Source organism: Neoarius graeffei, chromosome 6 (genome assembly GCF_027579695.1).
Source record: "Neoarius graeffei isolate fNeoGra1 chromosome 6, fNeoGra1.pri, whole genome shotgun sequence".
In the NCBI taxonomy this organism is placed as follows: domain Eukaryota; kingdom Metazoa; phylum Chordata; class Actinopteri; order Siluriformes; family Ariidae; genus Neoarius; species Neoarius graeffei.
The window spans coordinates 65,532,871-65,551,993 of NC_083574.1; the positions used below are offsets into that span (position 1 = coordinate 65,532,871).

Genomic DNA, 19,123 nt, shown 5'->3' on the forward strand with positions numbered 1-19,123 from the left:
TAGACTGGATTAAAATATTTCGTTTTTTGGGTCAAACCTTCTATTGTACTGCTTGCAACATGGGTGTGCATTTCATCCATTGATGGTATGGCTGATGGCTTTCAAAACATCTCTGAAAGGGGCAACAGGTATATTACATAAAAATGGATAACGGTAATGGTGAAAATGATAAGTTGGGCTTATATATGCCAACAGATATTCAATGTATAAGTAGATGAAACGAACATAAAAGGGGTCTTATTTTCAGCTAAAGTGTACTGCAGATGTAGTGAGTTGAAACATTTTCTGAATGAGCTAGTTGGCCCCTTTTAAATAAACAGGTATCTATTCATACAGTGAGATCGCCAAAGTTTAATAAACTGAAAATGCAGTAACTAATTTTGAAGTAGATGATGTATTGGACATGTGTCACTTGTGTTTTGTGACTTATTGTAAAAATGATATAAAGGGTTCAAAATCGTATAGTTACAAATATAATAGTAACTTCATATGATAATATTAACCACTGGTTATTTCAGAGAGGAAAAAAATGGGGACACTATTGCTTCCATTCGGGACAATACAACACAGAATTCGGGACCACTGGGGGACACAAAGAAAAAAAGTTAATTTCGAGCCCTGGCGTCACGGTGGCTGTGCAGGCAGTTTGGGACACACCAGCGCTCTGCATGGCAGAGCTTCTCTGCTCGCTTTGTGGATTCATGGCGTGGTGTTCGAGCGATGTTGCTGACGGCGTCATGGCGGCGGTGCTGGAGATGTGGGACTCGTTTTCGTGCGCCTTTTGGTGGGACTGTGGCTGCTACACCAGTGGAATTACATCTTGACCCCTACTTGGTGGACTTTTTACTTTTTATTTATTATTATTTTTATTTATTTTTTCCTTGTCTATAATTGTAAAGCGTCCTTGGGTTTCTTGAAAGGCGCTATATAAATGTAACTTATTATTATTTATTATTATTACAGTGCATAATATCATCAAAAGATTCAGAGAATCTGGAAGAATCTCTGTGCGCAAGGGCCAAGGCCGGAAAACCATACTGGGTGCCTGTGATCTTCGGGCCCTTAGATGGCACTGCATCACATACAGGCATGCTTCTGTATTGGAAATCACAAAATGGGCTCAGGAATATTTCCAGAGAACATTATCTGTGAACACAATTCACCGTGCCATCTGCCATTACCAGCTAAAACTCTATAGTTCAAAGAAGAAGCCGTATCTAAACATGATCCAGAAGTGCAGACATCTTCTCTGGGCCAAGGCTCATTTAAAATGAACTGTGGCAAAGTGGAAAACTGTTCTGTGGTCAGACGAATCAAAATTTGAAGTTCTTTATGGAAAATCAGGGACGCCGTGTCATTCGGACTAAAGAGGAGAAGGACGACCCAAGTTATCATCAGCGCTCAGTTCAGAAGCCTGCATCTCTGATGGTATGGGGTTGCATTAGTGCATGTGGCATGGGCAGCTTACACATCTGGAAAGACACCATCAATGCTGAAAGGTACAGTTAGGTCCATATATATTTGGACACTGACAAATTTGCTTTTTTTTTTTACCTGTTTACTGAAACATATTCAAGTTATAGTTATATAATGGACATGAAGTCCAGACTTTCAGCTTTCATTTGAGGGTATGCCCATTAAAATTGGATGAAGGGTTTAGGACTTTCAGCTCCTTAACATGTGCCACCCTGTTTTTAAAGGGACCAAAAGTAATTGGACAATTGACTCAAAGGCTATTTCATGGGCAGGTGTGGGCAATTCCTTCGTTATGTCACTCAATTAAGCAGATAAAAGGCCTGGAGTTCATTTGAGGTGTGGTGCTTGCATTTGGAAGATTTTGCTGTGAAGAAAACATGCAGTCAAAGGAGTTCTCCATGCAGGTGAAACAAGCCATCCTTAAGCTGCGAAAACAGAAAAAACCCATCCGAGAAATTGCTACAATATTAGGAGTGGCAAAATCTACAGTTTGGTACATCCTGAGAAAGAAAGGAAGTACTGGTGAACTCATCAATGCAAAAAGACCTGGACGCCCACAGAAGACAACAGTGGTGGATGATCGCAGAATAATTTCCATGGTGAAGAGAAACCCCTTCACAACAGCCAACCAAGTGAACACCACTCTCCAGGAGGTAGGCCTATCAATATCCAAATCTACCATAAAGAGAAGACTGCATGAAAGTAAATACAGAGGGTTCACTGCACGGTGCAAGCCACTCATAAGCCTCAAGAATAAAAAGTCTAGATTGGACTTTGCTAAAAAACATCTAAAAAAGCCAGCACAGTTCTGCAAGAACATTCTTTGGACAGATGAAACCAAGATCAACCTCTACCAGAATGATGGAAAGAAAAAAGTATGGCAAAGGCGTGGTACAGCTCATAATCCAAAGCATACCACATCTGTAAAACATGGTGGAGGCAGTGTGATGGCTTGGGCATGCATGGCTGCCAGTGGCACTGGGTCACTAGTGTTTATTGATGATGTGACACAGAACAGAAGCAGCCAGATGAATTCTGAGGCATTCAGACATACTGTATGCTCAAATCCAACCAAATCGATTGGTCGGCGTTTCATAATACAGATGGACAATGACCCAAAACAAAGCCAAAGCAACCCAGGAGTTTAGTAAAACAAAGAAGTGGAATATTCTTGAATGGCCAAGTCAGTCACCTGATCTCAACCCAATTGAGCATAAAGACTAAACTTCAGACAGAAAGGCCCACAAACAAACAGCAACTGAAAACCGCTGCAGTAAAGGCCTGGCAGAGCATTAAAAAGGAAGAAACACAGCGTCTGGTGATGTCCATGAGTTCAAGACTTCAGGCAGTCATTGCCAACAAAAGGTTTTCAACCAAGCATTAGAAATGAACATTTTATTTACAATTATTTAATTTGTCCAATTACTTTTGAGCCTCTGAAATGAAGGGATTGTGTCGAAAAAATGCTTTAGTTCCTCACATTTTTATGCAATCATTTTGTTCAACCCACTGAATTAAAGCTGAAAGTCTGAACTTCAACTGCATCTGAATTGTTTTGTTCAAAATTCATTGTGGTAATGTACAGAACCAAAATTAGAAAAATGTTGTCTCTGTCCAAATATTTATGGACCTAACTGTATATCCAGGTTCTAGAGCAACATATGCTCCCATCCAGATGACGTCTCTTTCAGGGAAGACCTTGCATTTTCCAACATGACAATGCCAAACCACATACTGCATCAAGGCTACGTAGAAGAAGGGTCTGGGTACTGAACTGGCCAGCCTGCAGTCCAAATCTTTCACCCATAGAAAACATTTGGCGCATCATAAAACAGAAGATACGACCAAAAAAAAAAAAACCCTAAGCAACTAGAGCAACTCGAATCCTACATGAGACAAGAATGGGTTAACATTCCTATCCCTAAACTTGAGCAACTTGTCTCCTCAGTCCCCAGACGTTTACAGACTGTTGTAAAGAGAAAAGGGGATGTCTCACAGTGGTAAACATGGCCTTGTCCCAACTTTGAGATGTGGTGTTGTCATGAAATTTAAAATCACCTAATTTTTCCTCTTTAAATGATGCATTTTCCCAGTTTAAACATTTGATGTGTCATCCATGTTCTATTCTGAATAAAATATGGAATTTTGAAACTTCCACATCATTGCATTCCATTTTTATTTACAATTTGTACTTTGTCCCAACTTTTTTGGAATCGGGGTTGTATTACCCATTATTTCACCTTCAAATCACAAAATGTTACTATTTGGAGAGTCACTGCAAATGAAGTTGTGTTATTTGCAATGACAAAAACCATCTACCGGTATCTATCGACTACTATATAACATTTTGTGCCAGGAAACACGACCGATGTAGTTTTCTAAGTAATAAAACAGTATGTACCACAGTATTCAAGGATTATAATGTAGAAACATTGAAAGAACACCGAAACACAATCTGGCAAGACATTAAGCTCACTATCCACTGAAAAGGGATGGCAACATCTCATCTCATGATCTCTAGCCGCTTTATCCTTCTACAGGGTCGCAGGCAAGCTGGAGCCCATCCCAGCTGACTATGGGCGAAAGGCGGGGTACACCCTGGACAAGTCGCCAGGTCATCACAGGGCTGACACATAGACACAGACAACCATTCACACTCACACCTACGGTCAATTTAGAGTCACCAGTTAACCTAACCTGCATGTCTTTGGACTGTGGGGGAAACCGGAGCACCCGGAGGAAACCCACGCGGACACGGGGAGAACATGCAAACTCTGCACAGAAAGGCCCTCGCCGGCCCCGGGGCTCGAACCCAGGACCTTCTTGCTGTGAGGCGACAGCGCTAACCACTACACCACCGGGGATGGCAACATGTTTAGATATTTCAGTTGTGAATAGAGTTGCCGTACTAAAACATAGTTCAACAAAAAGGTCCAGTCCTAGGATTAACCATCCCATTATCAAAAGTTATCAGTTTAAGGAATCAGGAACTGCCTATCCTCAGGAGAACACAAAACAATACTTTAAAAAATATTTTAAAATCCAATGCAGAGAAGTATTAAGAAAACAAAAACTATGCATATTTCTCATCGGCTAAAAACTACAGAGCCCCTAAAGGGATGTAAACGAACAAACAAACGAACAAACAAACCAGTTTGAGAACGTGAACTGTACCATATACATCTTGAGGATGCAAAACATTGTAAACCAACTAACAGACATGCATATCAGATACTTTACAGATAATATGGCTCCTAGTATTACAAATATTGTCAATTTATTACTTGAGCAAGATACTGTTCCACTTGAAAATGGCAAAACTCATTCAATTATACATACAAAGGAACTGAAATTAACCAGGACATTACTGACCTTTTTTCCATCCTCAATGTTGCATCTAAAATTTTTGAAAATGTTCATGAACAGAAACACTCACTGGTCACTTTAATAGGAACTTGTTCTTGATTCTAAGATTCCTGTTCTTGGCTGGCAGGAGTGGAACCCAATGTGGTCTTCTGCTGTTGCAGAAGATGCTTTTCTGCTCACTGCAGTTGTGAAGACTGATTATATTATATCCTGCCTCACAGCTTAAACCAATCTGGCCATTTTCCTCTGACCTCTCTCAACAAGGCATTTCCACCCATAGAACTGTTGCTCATTCATCGTTTTTTGTTTTTCCACACCAAACCCCAAGAGATCGTGTGTGAAAACCCCAAGAGATCGGCAGTTTCTGAAATACTTGAACCAGTCCATCTGGCACCAACACCCATGCCACAGTGAAAGTCACAGAGGTCACAATTTTTCCCCATTCTGATGTTTGAACATTAACCGAAGCTCTTGATTTGTATCTACATTATTTTATACATTCTGCTGCTGTCAAGGAACTGGGCGATTAGATAACTGCATAAAACAGCAGGTTTATGAACATTCCTAATAAGGTGGCCAGTGAGTGTATAAACATGTGGACTATGACTTTATTGTAACATGCATGGGTACATCTCAAAAACTAGAATAGTGTGAAGTTTAATATTTTCCATCAGTTATTTAAGAAAGTGGAAAGTTTAAAATATTCAAGACTCGTTTTATATAAACTACAATGCTGTGCATTGAACTTGTCTGGGTTTGGTTTTAATTGATTTGTACGAGCCACAGGACCTTGCCACAGGAGGGCCACTAGAAGTTTTGGGTCCTTGTGTTTAAAATGTTATTTTAGATTATGCCTAGCATGTGCTTTTTTTGCTCTTGCAAACCAAGGACCACAATGGAAATAAAGCAATTAATTACACTATGTTACCCTTGACAAAGTTGCCAAGATGCATTACATCTTTCAATTGTCAAATTAAACTGGTATCTAACGCAAACATTCTTGACATTCTTCTTTCCAAGACCAGGATGAATTCAAACATTTCTGTCAATGGCGTCTATGGGCTGTGCACCTTTCTGCCTCGAATCACTTTCTACTTTTTACTCCAACAGATTTCTGATCACACGAGTCTCTCCTCGTTACCCTTTACTTTGATTTTCTCTCTCCCTCTCTCTTTTCTGTTTGCAAGCGCAATTTTCTGTGACAGATTCCCCCCCATGAAAGCCAGCTTGGCAAAGGACACACATTAATATACTGAGGCAGTTACTTCCCTTAAACTTTAACAAAAATGAGTACATGTTGTATATAATGCTCAGCAACTTTGCTTGTGTTTGAGGAAGGGTATAAATTGCACAGCTAACAAAAGCACCTCAGTACTCAGTTCACCTGCTGTTGTTTTGAAAGCAATGTCAGGATGCTTGGGGTATTCATATTTCTAACGTGTAGATACACCACCCTCAAAGCTGACACTTCGTTGTGACACATTATGCCTCTGGTTGTTTTTATGTTGCGAGCAGACGTTCCACTCATTGACACAGCTTCATGATGGCTTTATTTGATTCAGTGTAAACAACCAAAGCCGGACTGCTGATCGTCTTGTACTGGTATACAATCATTTGAAATTATGATCTTGGAATTTGCAGTTTTTTAGAAATGGTTCCAAGAGACATTTCTGACTTGTGTAAATCTTTCGTAGCAAAGAAATTGTGGAAATCATCTTTTGTAGATCTGCACAGAGATCTTTGGACTTTCCCAGTGTACTATGACAATCCCATGAGTTGTCAAACAAACCCTTGTATTGTCACAAAGAAGCTATCATCTTGTAGGTCAGTCATGATCAATAACAGGAATTTAAATGGCCTTTGCAAGTTAAGACATTTTGGAACTTTCAACAGCAGTGAATTCATAACTTAAGTGGATGTATATTTTTGATTTATATAGATTCTCTATGGGGTTCAGGTCAGGTGAGCTCACTGGCCAATCAAGCACAGTAATATCTTGGTCAGCAAGCCATTTGGTAGTAGCTATGGTACTGTGGGCAGGTGCCAAGTCCTGCTGGAAAAGGAAATCAGCATCTCCATAAAGCTTGTCAGCAGATAGAAGCATGAAGTGCTCTAAAATCTCCTGGGAGATGACTGTATTGACTTTGGACTTGATAAAACAGTGGACCAACACCAGCAGATGGCATGGCATCCCAAATCAATCAAACTGTGGTAACTTCATTGTATTCTATGCTTCTCCATTTTCGCAACAGACTCTCGGACCTTGATTTCCAAATGAAATGCAAAATTTACTTTCATCTGAAAAGAGGACTTTGGGCCACTGAGCAACAATCCAGTTCTTTCTCTCCTTAGCTCAGGTAAGACGCTTCTGACGTTATCTGTGATTCAGGAGTGGCTTGATCTTTAGGAATGGGATAGTTGTAGCCCCTTTCCTGAAGACTTCTGTGCATGGTGGCACTTGATGCACTGACTCCAGCTTCAGTCCACTCCTTGTGAAGCTCTCCCAGGTACTTGAATTGACTTTTCTTGATCCTCTCAAGGCTACGGTCATCCCTGTTGCTTGTGCACCTGTTCAACAATGACCTTCTGTGGCCTACCCTCCTTGGTGGAGGGTGTTGAGTGTCTTCTGAATAACTCAAGTCAGTAGTCATCCTCATGATTATGGTTGCATGTACTGAGCTAGACAGAGGCATTGTATTTACTGTTTTACTCAAACTCTAAATTAAATAAAAACTTTTTTCTGCTGTAGGCCATAATCAAAATTAAAATAGAAAAATGGTGAAACATTTATGTAAAATCAGTCTAATATTAAAATTTCCACTGTCTTAAATAACTGGTGGAAGATACGGAACTTTTTCCACAATGTTCTAATTTTTTGGGACGCACATACTACAACAAAGTCACAGTCCACGTGTTCATACACGTTCAGCGGAACATTGAGTATACTTTGGAGACACCTATGTGAATGTCTGAAATCACATGAAGCCACATCTGGTCTGGATTTAGGCAGCTGATCCCACTCTTCATGGCAGATCTTCTTAAATGCAATCATATTGCTTGAGGAGTGTCTGTCCTCTTCAGATCTTTTCACATTTTCTGTGGGCTCTGGCTGAGTCACTCAGACATTCAGAGACCTCAAAAGCCACTTCTGCTGCTGTCTTCGCTGTCTGCTTCAGGTGCTGAAAGCTGAACCTGGACCCCAGTCTGAGGTTAAGTGTACTCTGAAACAAGTTTTTGACCAAGACCACTCCTGCATTTGTCTGCATTCATCCTTCCCACAAATTTGACCAGTCTCCCCATCCCTGCTGCTGAGAATTACTCACATAGAATGATGCTACCACCCTACTGCATTATCCATTGGGATGGTATAAGCCAGTTGATGAGCAGTACCTGGTTTTCAATTGTAGTTAAAGCCAAGAAAGTTTAAATTTCCATCTCATCAGACCAGAGAGAATCCTTTCCCTCATGCTTTGAAAGTGGCTGCTATATCCCTTTTACTGTGAAGTACTTCTAAAGTGCTGTTACCATGACCACTGTGTTCTTGGTCATGCAGCGGAGTCCATTCGTCACTGGCTACAGGAGCTACGGAATACATCTAGAGCAGGCCAAGGTTTCTGCATTTTGCCAATTGTTTTTGTGATTAGAATACAGTTTCTCTGTTGAATACTCTTTGTCCATTGCTTGTTAGGTGCATGCTACTCCATTACCTTGTGTTTATGTCTGCTTAAGCCTTGGTCACAACCGGCCGTACGTGCTCCTACAGCCGGTCTACGTGCAAAAAACGCAAGAAACGCATGGAGGGCGTGCGTGACGTGCTGATTTTCGAGCCATAGACCAGCCGCAGAGGTTCTTTGTCATGTCAAACAAACTCTACGGGCACTTACGTTTTTTCAGGTTGCAAGCCAACGTGCGTCTTTCTCCACGAACAAAAAAAAAAAACCGCAGCGATTTGGGAAATGCCAAAAATCGCACGGCCAAAAAATCATACGTACGGTTGTGACCTAGGCTTTAGCTACTCGACAGGATTTGCATAGCAGTTTCATTTTAACCAGATAGTTTCTGGCTGTTTCAATTGTGCATACAATCAAGCTGTTTTTCCTTTCCCAATTAGCAGGGCTTCTAGTGTGGTTTCAAGCTCCTTCCCAAAATGTCTCCTCCTCTCCTACCATTGCCATAACCTGTTCATTGTGTCTCTCTCTACCCCTTTCCCATTTGTGCTCTCATCCACAGAAGGCGTTTCCATCATCATGGTCTCCCTGTGAGGATGATGGAAATGCAAGTCTGCCTACACCTCTCTTCTGTCCCTCCACATCCTTGCACTGACCATGACCTGAATTTCACCTGACACCACAATACCTGCAGCCTTTTCCACCTCCTTCTCTCATAACCCCTTGACCGTCTGGTCTTGGTGGTGGTACTAGTTTTTGATCTCAACTCATCAAAAACAAAGTGGAACAGAAGTCCACTGATTTTGCTTCACTGAATATTAGATGGAGTAAAACTGTTTACTGTAAACAGTTTAACATACTGCTCAAAGAACTATAAAGTCAAATAATTAAATACATTAAAAAGAATGCATTTTGAAAACATAGAACTGAGAATAAAATGTAAAATTGGTCAAAGTTTAAAACACACTCCCCATTTCTCGTCTTATGTCTCACCTTCTGTCATGAGTACATACACACCATCACTCAAATGCATGCAACCACACACGCGCGCGCACACACCCCCAACGGAAATGGAGAAAACCAGTTGCATCCTGTTGCAAAGACTGGTTAAATGACCGACATCCATACACATGCAAATATGAAGATAAAAACATGGTAGTAAAAAACAGTCATCAGACTAAGAAGTCTTATGCAAGTATGCCACACACAAAAGTAAGGGCAACCATGTTCTCTCTCTCTCACACACACACACAAAAAAGCATTATCATGCAGATACACAAATACACAGACACGTACACACACATCATTCACGCCTGGGAAAGCCCCACAACACTGGCAAAACTTGCCACCTCAGAAAACTTGCAATTACCAATTCTTAGAGGTCACAGAAATTACCTCAGACATATCGCATGCACATCTTGCTTTGCTTAAATTCTATGAACTCAAATTTACGCTGGTTTGAACATTGTGGCTTAAATTTATATTTAAGAAAAGAAAGCAAAGGCAACAATCTGGAAACAGACATTTTTCCATACTCCATTTTCCATACTTATCCAGACCTGGAAATTACTAAAATCAAATTCCATATTTTTCCATACTGCATAGAAATCCTGATAATAGTTGACCACCCTGCATCACTCTTGCATTTAAGGCAGTAAATCTGAAGCAATAGCTGATTTATACACACCAGCCCACTAGGCAAAGATGGAGGTCTTCCCTTTCCTTTTGTCAGAAGTGACCGCTTCAGGTGCTGCTCATCTGAAACCCATAAATTTACCTCCACCACATATAGAACCACCACCACCATAAGCAATTAAATTACAAAATTACAGAGAATGCATGCTACGAGAAAGCCGTGGAAACTGATACGTCCAGCCATTCTGTGCCAGAAAGTGAAAATAAGTTGAACAAATTAAGTTTAAATGTAGTTAGTTGGGAAAGAAAAATAGATTAGATTTTAAATATTTTTAACTGGGCTTTCCCCAGAAAAAAGAGTGGTGCTACTGATGCAGAGCCCAGCCTGTAAGGGCTGGCCTGGCTCGAAGGGCCCTGAAGGGGCCGGCTGCTAGAGACTTCAAAAATGGTGCATTCTGGTGGCATCTAGGGCTGATTTAGGCACAATTCAACATGATTAAATTTGCTGTTTTTTACCTTGTCAAATATGCAAGTGGCAAAATTAGATTTGAAATGAAAAAACACTGGAAATAGTCAATTCAGAGAAATATTTAATTTTATTGCACCATTTAAAAAAAAATAATATTGAACAATGTAGCAGCTGAAATTAGAATATTAACTACAGACCTGCAACCCAACAGGCAAAAGTCTCACATTTTTTATTATATCAGTGGCGGCTGCTGGTTTTTAAAACAGGGGAAGCCCATTTTACGCATTCATCATAAAACCTGTAGGCTGGATATCAAAGCATAGAAAGGTGTACTCCATTAGCCTGGGCCTGCCCATCCTAAGCGTGACGCAACACGAGGGCCTGTTCCGAGCTTAGTCTGGCCAGGCAAGCTATCTACAGCATTTCCAAGCTCCCGAAAAATCGGGAACCAATCAACTTTGAGCATCTCCAACGGCCCTGGGTAGAGGCGTGTTCAAGGCAGTGACGTAGTAGAACTGCGACCGGAAGCCATAGATTGTTTACAGAATCTATGCCGGAAGCACTTCATTCACATCACGAACATGGAGCAGCGGCAAACCTTTAACACAGCGGTAGATGCTGTATTGAAAGCATTCAACGGGAAGTTCTCATTGAAAACGGAGCAAAGAGCAGCCCTGGAGGTATTTATTGAAAGGAAGGACGTTTTGGCCTTGCTCCCGACCGGCTTCGGTAAGAGTTTAATCTACCAGTTAGCCCCGTCGCGTCACATACGTCAGAAGAAAGAGTGATGTGATTGGTTTAAGCTTCGTCACAGCCTTTTCTGGCTTCGACCAGTAGCAAACTGAGGCATTTCAGGGAGGCGGGTCAACCACGGGCTCTGGGAAACGGTTTGGCTTAATAGCTTGGCCAGACCAAATGCTCGGAGAGCTTTGAAGTCGCGTTAGCCAGGCTAGTGCTCCATTAGCATAGTGAACTAGACAACCCCACTTAGTGGCAGAAAGTATTTTTGCTTGTACATTTCATGTTATAGTCTGGCTTGCCAGGCTAGTGCCTCATATCCTTAATCAAAAATATAAAACATCCAGAAATCACTGGCTATTCAACGAAGAGCCTTGAACATCATACCCTAATATGCAACACAGAGTCTTTAACACAACACCCAGCTGTGCAACACATCCTTGAACAACATCTGCAACACAGTCTGGAAATTCATAACCAGGTAGGCTATGCAACACACAGAACCTTGAATATTATACCCAGGTATAACCTATAACACAGAGCCCACCATTCTCTTAACATTACTGAACAATATACACACTTCAGTAGGGATGTCCCGATCCGATCACGTGATCGGAAATCGGGCCCGATCACATGGTTTCAGACTCTATCGGAATCGGGCATTGCCTCCCGATCAGAGATTGGATATATATCTATATAATATATTCTCATTTTTAACACATCAATAGCTATGCGTTGGCACAGAGTGAGACCAGACCTCTTGTCTCAACACAGCAACATCAACGCGTGCGGCATGACATCACTTTGTAGCGGAGACGCTATTGGTTATTGGCTGCCTGTTGCCGGCAAAGTTGAACACGGAAGCAGTTCGAAGCGGAAAGCAAAGAATGAGATCATTTTTTTTTTCGTTGGATGACAAAAGAAACGGGCTCAAACCTGAAAGGATAGAAATGCTTGTTTTTCATCAAGAAAAACGTTCATTTCCTTAATTGAAATTACTGTACACCACTGTGAGATGCGTTCTTAAAAGCAAATTACTGGCACTGTGGCACTTTATTTTTTTTTATTTGTTTACATTCCTGCCAGGTATTTTAAGGTTATTTTTTTAAATTTGTTATTTATTGTTCAAACTGCCTCACGTAAGTGCTCTGTTTGCTAACGGAGTTGTTGGATGTTAAAATAAGGTGCTAAATAAAAAATGAGGAACATCCTGGATCCGTTTCTTTCCTCGTCTTTATTTTTTATGGATTATAAGAAGTATCGGATCGGGACTCGGTATCGGCAGATACTCAAAATCAAATGATCGGTATCGGATCGGAGGGCAAAAAAACCTGATCGGGACATCCCTACACTTCAGATTCATGAACATTATATGATGCACACTATTTATACACAAATTCTGCCCTCCGCTCCTTTTCCAGAAAATGGTCTGTGACCCTGTCATACCAGCTGGTTGTGCTTTCCAGAGACTTCACCAATTTCTTCTCAATGGCCAGCAGAGCAAGACTACTTAAACGGTGTTGGCCCATTGTATTTCGAGTGAAAGACTTCACTCTTTTTAAACAAGAGAAGCTACACTCTACTCCAGCAGATGTGGCGCCAATAGTTGCAACTAAAGACAGCAGCTTGTATAGCTGGGGCACTGAACTGTCCAGCAGATAGATACCAGCTGTTAGCAGCTAGCACTGCAGATCCCAATAAGGCTCAAGCTAGCCTACAACCACGTTGATTGAACTACAAATGAAATAAACGAGTGAATTCACGAATGATCAAACTGATAGAATGGATGAAAGTTAACGGAGCACAACGAGTAATATTTACATTTATTTACAGAGTAATGTACAGAGACCTCAATGAGAAGAAACGTTTATATGAAAAGAAATTCGGACAGCACTTTGGCACACGACTACACTTTCTCAACATCCGCTAGGGACTGACTGATCATGCTTACCGTGTTCCTCGCCGACGCCGAAGTACAGCGACCACCCTCCTCATGTCTTTCAAACACCACCTCCAATAATCCTTTATCAGCCCGGCTTCTTGGCCCTCCCAATGTCCCGTTTACCCCCAGAGATACCCGGCTTCCCTGGAAGTGACGATTTTGTCGATTTTAACCAATAACAACTAGCCGAAATTGGCTGTTCAGAGCCGTCTCGTAGACTGCAACGGATACCCGGCTGCCAGCAAAGGTGATTCTCGTAGCGAACTGCAAGTTCGTCAGACATCACTCAAATAAGTTACAGGGTGACAGAGGGATAGTTATGAACGTAAATACAATCTTGGGCATATGTTATGCAAGTTATTGTTTTAATGAGAATTCAACATCGTAGACGCCGCAGTTTGGGGAGAGAATTTTAGGGGAAGTTCGGCTTCCCTTGTTGTCTCTGAGAAATCGCCCGATTTATACACACACACACACACACACACACACCCCTGCAGGGAACAGAATCAAGGTCAAATCATGCAACAGTTTCATCTAGTGACCAGTACAGAGAACACGGTTTTCTGTACGGTTGCAAATGGCAGTCAGTGCATGCAGCAAAACCCTTTATTTTCACTTCTGGGTTGAGTACCAGAAAAGTCTAGATCTATGTATTACAATGTATTCCTATTTTTAATAGTTATTACTCATTTTCAGAGGGGAATAGGAGATATTTAGGTGTGGAAAGTACTCTGCATTGTTCAATTTATGGTACTGAATTTTTTTTTTTTGGTGTGCAAGTGACAGCACAGCACTGATGTTGCACAGCAGAGCGCAGCATATCCGCACTTTGGGGAAACCCTGCTTTTAAGAAACCTTTGTACACCCTTAGAAATCTGCTGCTGATTGAGTGGTAGAAAGTATTACTTTTATCATTTACAACTTCAGACAACACAAATATTGTTAATATATTCTAAAAACTGATTTTTTTAAGAAACCATGATACAATGCCAACTTTCAGCACTACAGAATTAATAATCTAAGTGGGCACATGTACATCTTTGACCGTGTTGGTTTCAGAAAACCGAAAATAAATTAAAATTTGTATGCCAATTTTGTTTTTTTTATTAAAAATGTCTGTTGTACAATCTTTGTGCCACAGAAAAAGAACAGTTCAAAAGAAAATCACTGAAAGTCTAATATTGCCATGACACTGATGTCTATACATGTAAATGTTTGACCACAACTGTAAATCAGACTTATGGTGCCAACATGCTCTACCAAAAGACTGGATCAAATATGTCATCGCAAAAGGTTAAAATCATAAATGGTACAGCAAAAGCAAAGGCATTGGCACTGCATATGTTTTTGGCTTAAAGTCAGTAAAATTAGCATTAAAAGGCTACTTACTTTTCATGAATTTTGAGCACCCTGTGCACAATGGGGATCTCTCTGCCCTCGATCCTGAAGACCACAATTTCTCCCACTCTGATTGGATCTTCAACTCTATTTGTGAGGAATAGGAGGTCTCCTCTGTAAAATGCAGGCTCCATACTGCCACTGAAATCACAATGAGAATATAGTATTTTAGTTCCGCATCAACTGCATCTTATTTTTGGTCATTTTTTGTGACCGCATTACAATCTGTATTGGACTTTTATTAAATCCTTGCTTTAGGACTTCATTTTGGGTTTGAATATTCTTAGAGGAAAATTATTTCTGGTTCATTTCAACTTCACCTGATCGTGATTTATAGGCAACCCTATTCACACATTCATCCAGGTCACTGGAAATGTATTTAACAGAGAATGTGCTCAGTACCTGGAAATGTCATGATGACTATGGAGCCTTTCGTGATAACCGGTGATTTCAATATTCATGTCAATATAACTTCAGACAATGATAGTGTAAAGTTTCTGGATCTTTTAGAGTCTATGGGCTTACTGCAGCATGTTGATTTCCCCACACATGGCTGGAAATACTCTATTTACTTATTACTCGCAAGTTGGACACCGTTTTGGGTCAAGCACCTAAACCTGTTCACTTTCAGACCACTGTTCGATTTTGTTTGACTCAAACATGTTAAAGCCACAGTTTTCAAGGGCTATTTTGATCAAGCGAGGCTATTGATAATTTGACAATGCACAATTTGTCTGCTTCTGAACTGTATTTAGACCCTCCTACTTATTTGAATTCACTTGTTCTTATAATACCACCTTGTCTACTCAACTGGAGCATGCTGATCCAGGGAAAGACCTAGACCGTCAAAGTAAGGGCCTCTGCATGCTCTTGCGACAAGGCTTTCGCAGATAGCTTTTCGCAGACAGTTGTAATTTATCGTTGAGCGGGGAGTAATAGGCGTGCGTGATGTTATTCACTGCCACAACGCAAGGGGGCGCGAAGTCGCGAAATCGCTAGGAGTAGTTGGTGGGTGTGGTTAGTGGAGTGTTTATCCTCCGGTTACTTATAATGACTAGAACTGGAGTCGTATAGATGTACGTACTTCCTCGATCAACCGCTCTTCGTACTGCTCCATCTTCGCTCGTGTTTTTAAAAATGGCGGTCATGAAAACAAAACAAACCGGGAGAGTAGGGAAGCGGAAGTGCGTGTACAGCGGATGTAGAGCAGACCAATCAGAGCCCTCTTGTCTGCGACGCTGTCTGCGAGGCTTCTGCGGTGGTCACAATTTTTGGGAGGTGCGCGCAGAGCGTCTGCGAAGGTGGGGGGGCTACGCAGACGCTATCTGCATAAATTGGCCTTAAGGCATTACATGGATACATAATCCATGGTACATGGATTAAATGAAAGCAGCCAAGAGGGAGTGTAGGTGTGCCGAGAGAAGATGGAGAACTTCCAAGCACACTACAAGTTAAATAAATTGTTTTTTAAAAGCGTAATAACACCCTTGTAGTGGGGCTCGCAAGATGGACAAATTCTTCATATTGAATGAGCATTTTGAAAGTATACTTGGTTTCAGTTGTTAGATTTGAGACATGTATGCCATTAATTTGTGTACAATTGGCTTTAAAAAAAAAAAAAAACAGGTGAATGCCTTGTGGTGAACAAATGATGCAACAACACAACCAGTTAAAAGGATTCATCTTCCATCTCAGTTTCTTTTTTGTTTATAACCAGTAATACCAATTTATTGGCAATTGGCTCACATCGACACACGGGTCATTCCGTGCCAACTCACCTAAGGGTCCCCACATCACCGTCTCAGATTTTGCTCAAAAAATTCTATAATCAAGAATCATATGTTTGTACCACACATGCAAAATATTAGCTCCCAATTCATTGTAGTTTTGGAACTACTGGCCTTTGAAATTTTGATGTCAAAATACCACATGACGAAATGGCTCTTTCCCCAACTTCAGAGACCCATAACTTTTTATTGCAGCTATCTAGACAGTTGTGTGTGCAGATTCTTACTGAATGATACCCACTCTTTTCAAATCTGTTGTCAGAAAGCCTCTGAAGGACATACGTTTTGCATAATGGGAAGCCAAAAATGACGTTTTGGCCAAAATCACATAAAATTCATTAAAACTCTAGGGGGCATAGTAGAAATATGAAGCTAGTTAGATTTTTTTCCTCACTACATAGTATTTGTAGGGTTGTTATCTGTTCACAGAAACATATTTTGCCATGAAATTTCAATTCCTGAATTTACAAAAAAATTTTTAACATCTTACGTCCTTTCCGAGGGGGCTAAAATAGGGCATTTTCGCCATCTTATTTGGTCATGTGGCTAGGGGTTTAGGATCTTCAAATTTTTTGTGAAGATGCTCTCATATAAGATGTAACTACTCCCTGATTTTTTTTAACAAACGCCCCTTGCTTCATATTTTAATAATTTTTTTTGTACATGGACAGTTTCATCATTTTTCACTTTTTTCCACATTCAGAACTCTGTAACTCTAAATTGGAAGATTCCTACTAGCAGCTATTTCAGATTTACATACACTGACACACAAATTTTCATATTTTAGTAGTTGTATGCCCAAGAAATTCATATTTTTCTTTCTATTGGGACCTAAAAACAGCTATTTGGCCAAAAATGACAAAAACGCTGGGCAGCTTTTAATAAACAAGGGAATAATAAAGGGGTGCTTTGCACACAAATTAAGGCTTATAAGAACCTAATCTAGGCATACACATTTCCTGAACAACTTTTTCTGTATTGTATATTATTTTTTGCAATTAGAAAATTTTAGGTATAATTGCAATTTTTGTTGAATATCCTTGGAAAATATAGAAAAATAACAACAAAATTCTGGAGTAGTATTTTTTATATACTTCAAGGTTGTGTAAGCACAAAACATTTAGTAATGAGGTTTTATTTACATATTAACACATTCAATGATCCATGATCATGATGTTGAAAAACATCACAAGATTTGTACATAATTTAAAGTCAAATATGGGCATCCGTGATAATGGGTAATTCATTCACAGGCAGTACAGTTTCATGTGATGTGCTAAGACACTCATAAACTGTCATCTTGCACCATCAGAATGACTTCAACTTGGAGGCTGAGTGGCATTTTTTTGCCACCAGCCACGGAAAAAGTCCGTGTGACGGTATTGGGGGCACAGTGAAACGACTTGTTGCAAGGGCTAGTTTGCAAGCAGCTGACCATAACCAAATTCTCACAGCTGAAGCAATGTATAAATGGGCTGACCAGAATATCATGGGAATCAAGTTTTTCTTTGTCTCTGCAGAAGAAATTCTTCACAATGCTGTGGCATACAAGTTGGAACAGCGTTTCAAAAATGTTTCAACCTTTCCTGGAACAAGATCTCATCACAGCTTCTGCCCAATTGCACCCACTCAGCTGGAGATGAGAAGGGTTTCTTCTGATGTGGTACCATCATCGGTAGTGGACATAGGACCTGAAACCACACCAGTTTTACAGTCCCAGTTACAGGCCCCAAGCCAAATGTCCCAATCTGCACCAAATATGTACCAGCCAGGCAAATATATTGCCTGTGTTTATGACAGAAAATGGTACATTGGAAATATTGTCACCAGAAATGAAGAAGAAAATGATGTGTATGTCAATTTCATGAGACAAGGACGAGGCAACACATTCTCATGGCCACCACAAAGCAGGAAAGATGAATGTTGGGTGCCTTTGCTTCATGTCCTTTGTGTGGTAGAGGCCCCAAACATAAAAAGTGGGGGACGCCATTACCAACTAACAGAGGATGACTTCAAACTTGTGAAAGACTTAAGTTTTAACTTATGTACTACTAGATGACAGTTTATGAGTGTCTTAGCACATCACATGAAACTGTACTGCCTGTGAATGAATTACCCATTATCACGGATGCCCATATTTGACTTTAAATTATGTACAAATCTTGTGATGTTTTTCAACATCATGATCATGGATCATTGAATGTGTTAATATGTAAATAAAACCTCATTGCTAAATGTTTTGTGCTTAGACAACCTTGAAGTATATAAAAAATACTACTCCAGAATTTTGTTGTTATTTTTCTATATTTTCCAAGGATATTCAACAAAAATTGCAATTATACCTAAAATTTTCTAATTGCAAAAAATAATATACAATACAGAAAAAGTTGTTCAGGAAATGTGTATGCCTAGATTAGGTTCTTATAAGCCTTAATTTGTGTGCAAAGCACCCCTTTATTATTCCCTTGTTTATTAAAAGCTGCCCAGCGTTTTTGTCATTTTTGGCCAAATAGCTGTTTTTAGGTCCCAATAGAAAGAAAAATATGAATTTCTTGGGCATACAACTACTAAAATATGAAAATTTGTGTGTCAGTGTATGTAAATCTGAAATAGCTGCTAGTAGGAATCTTCCAATTTAGAGTTA

At 40.2% G+C, this 19,123-nt stretch overlaps 1 protein-coding gene across 1 annotated transcript in view; it reads right to left on the minus strand.

Annotated features, from left to right (window-relative positions):
• Positions 1–19,123, minus strand: part of sec11a (SEC11 homolog A, signal peptidase complex subunit) — a 56,556-nt gene that overhangs the window by 14,245 nt on the left and 23,188 nt on the right. Inside the window, exon 3 of the mRNA XM_060922982.1 lies at positions 14,684–14,833. Within this exon, the coding sequence (XP_060778965.1) occupies positions 14,684–14,833 (150 nt within the window). The remainder of the gene's footprint in view (positions 1–14,683; positions 14,834–19,123) is intronic.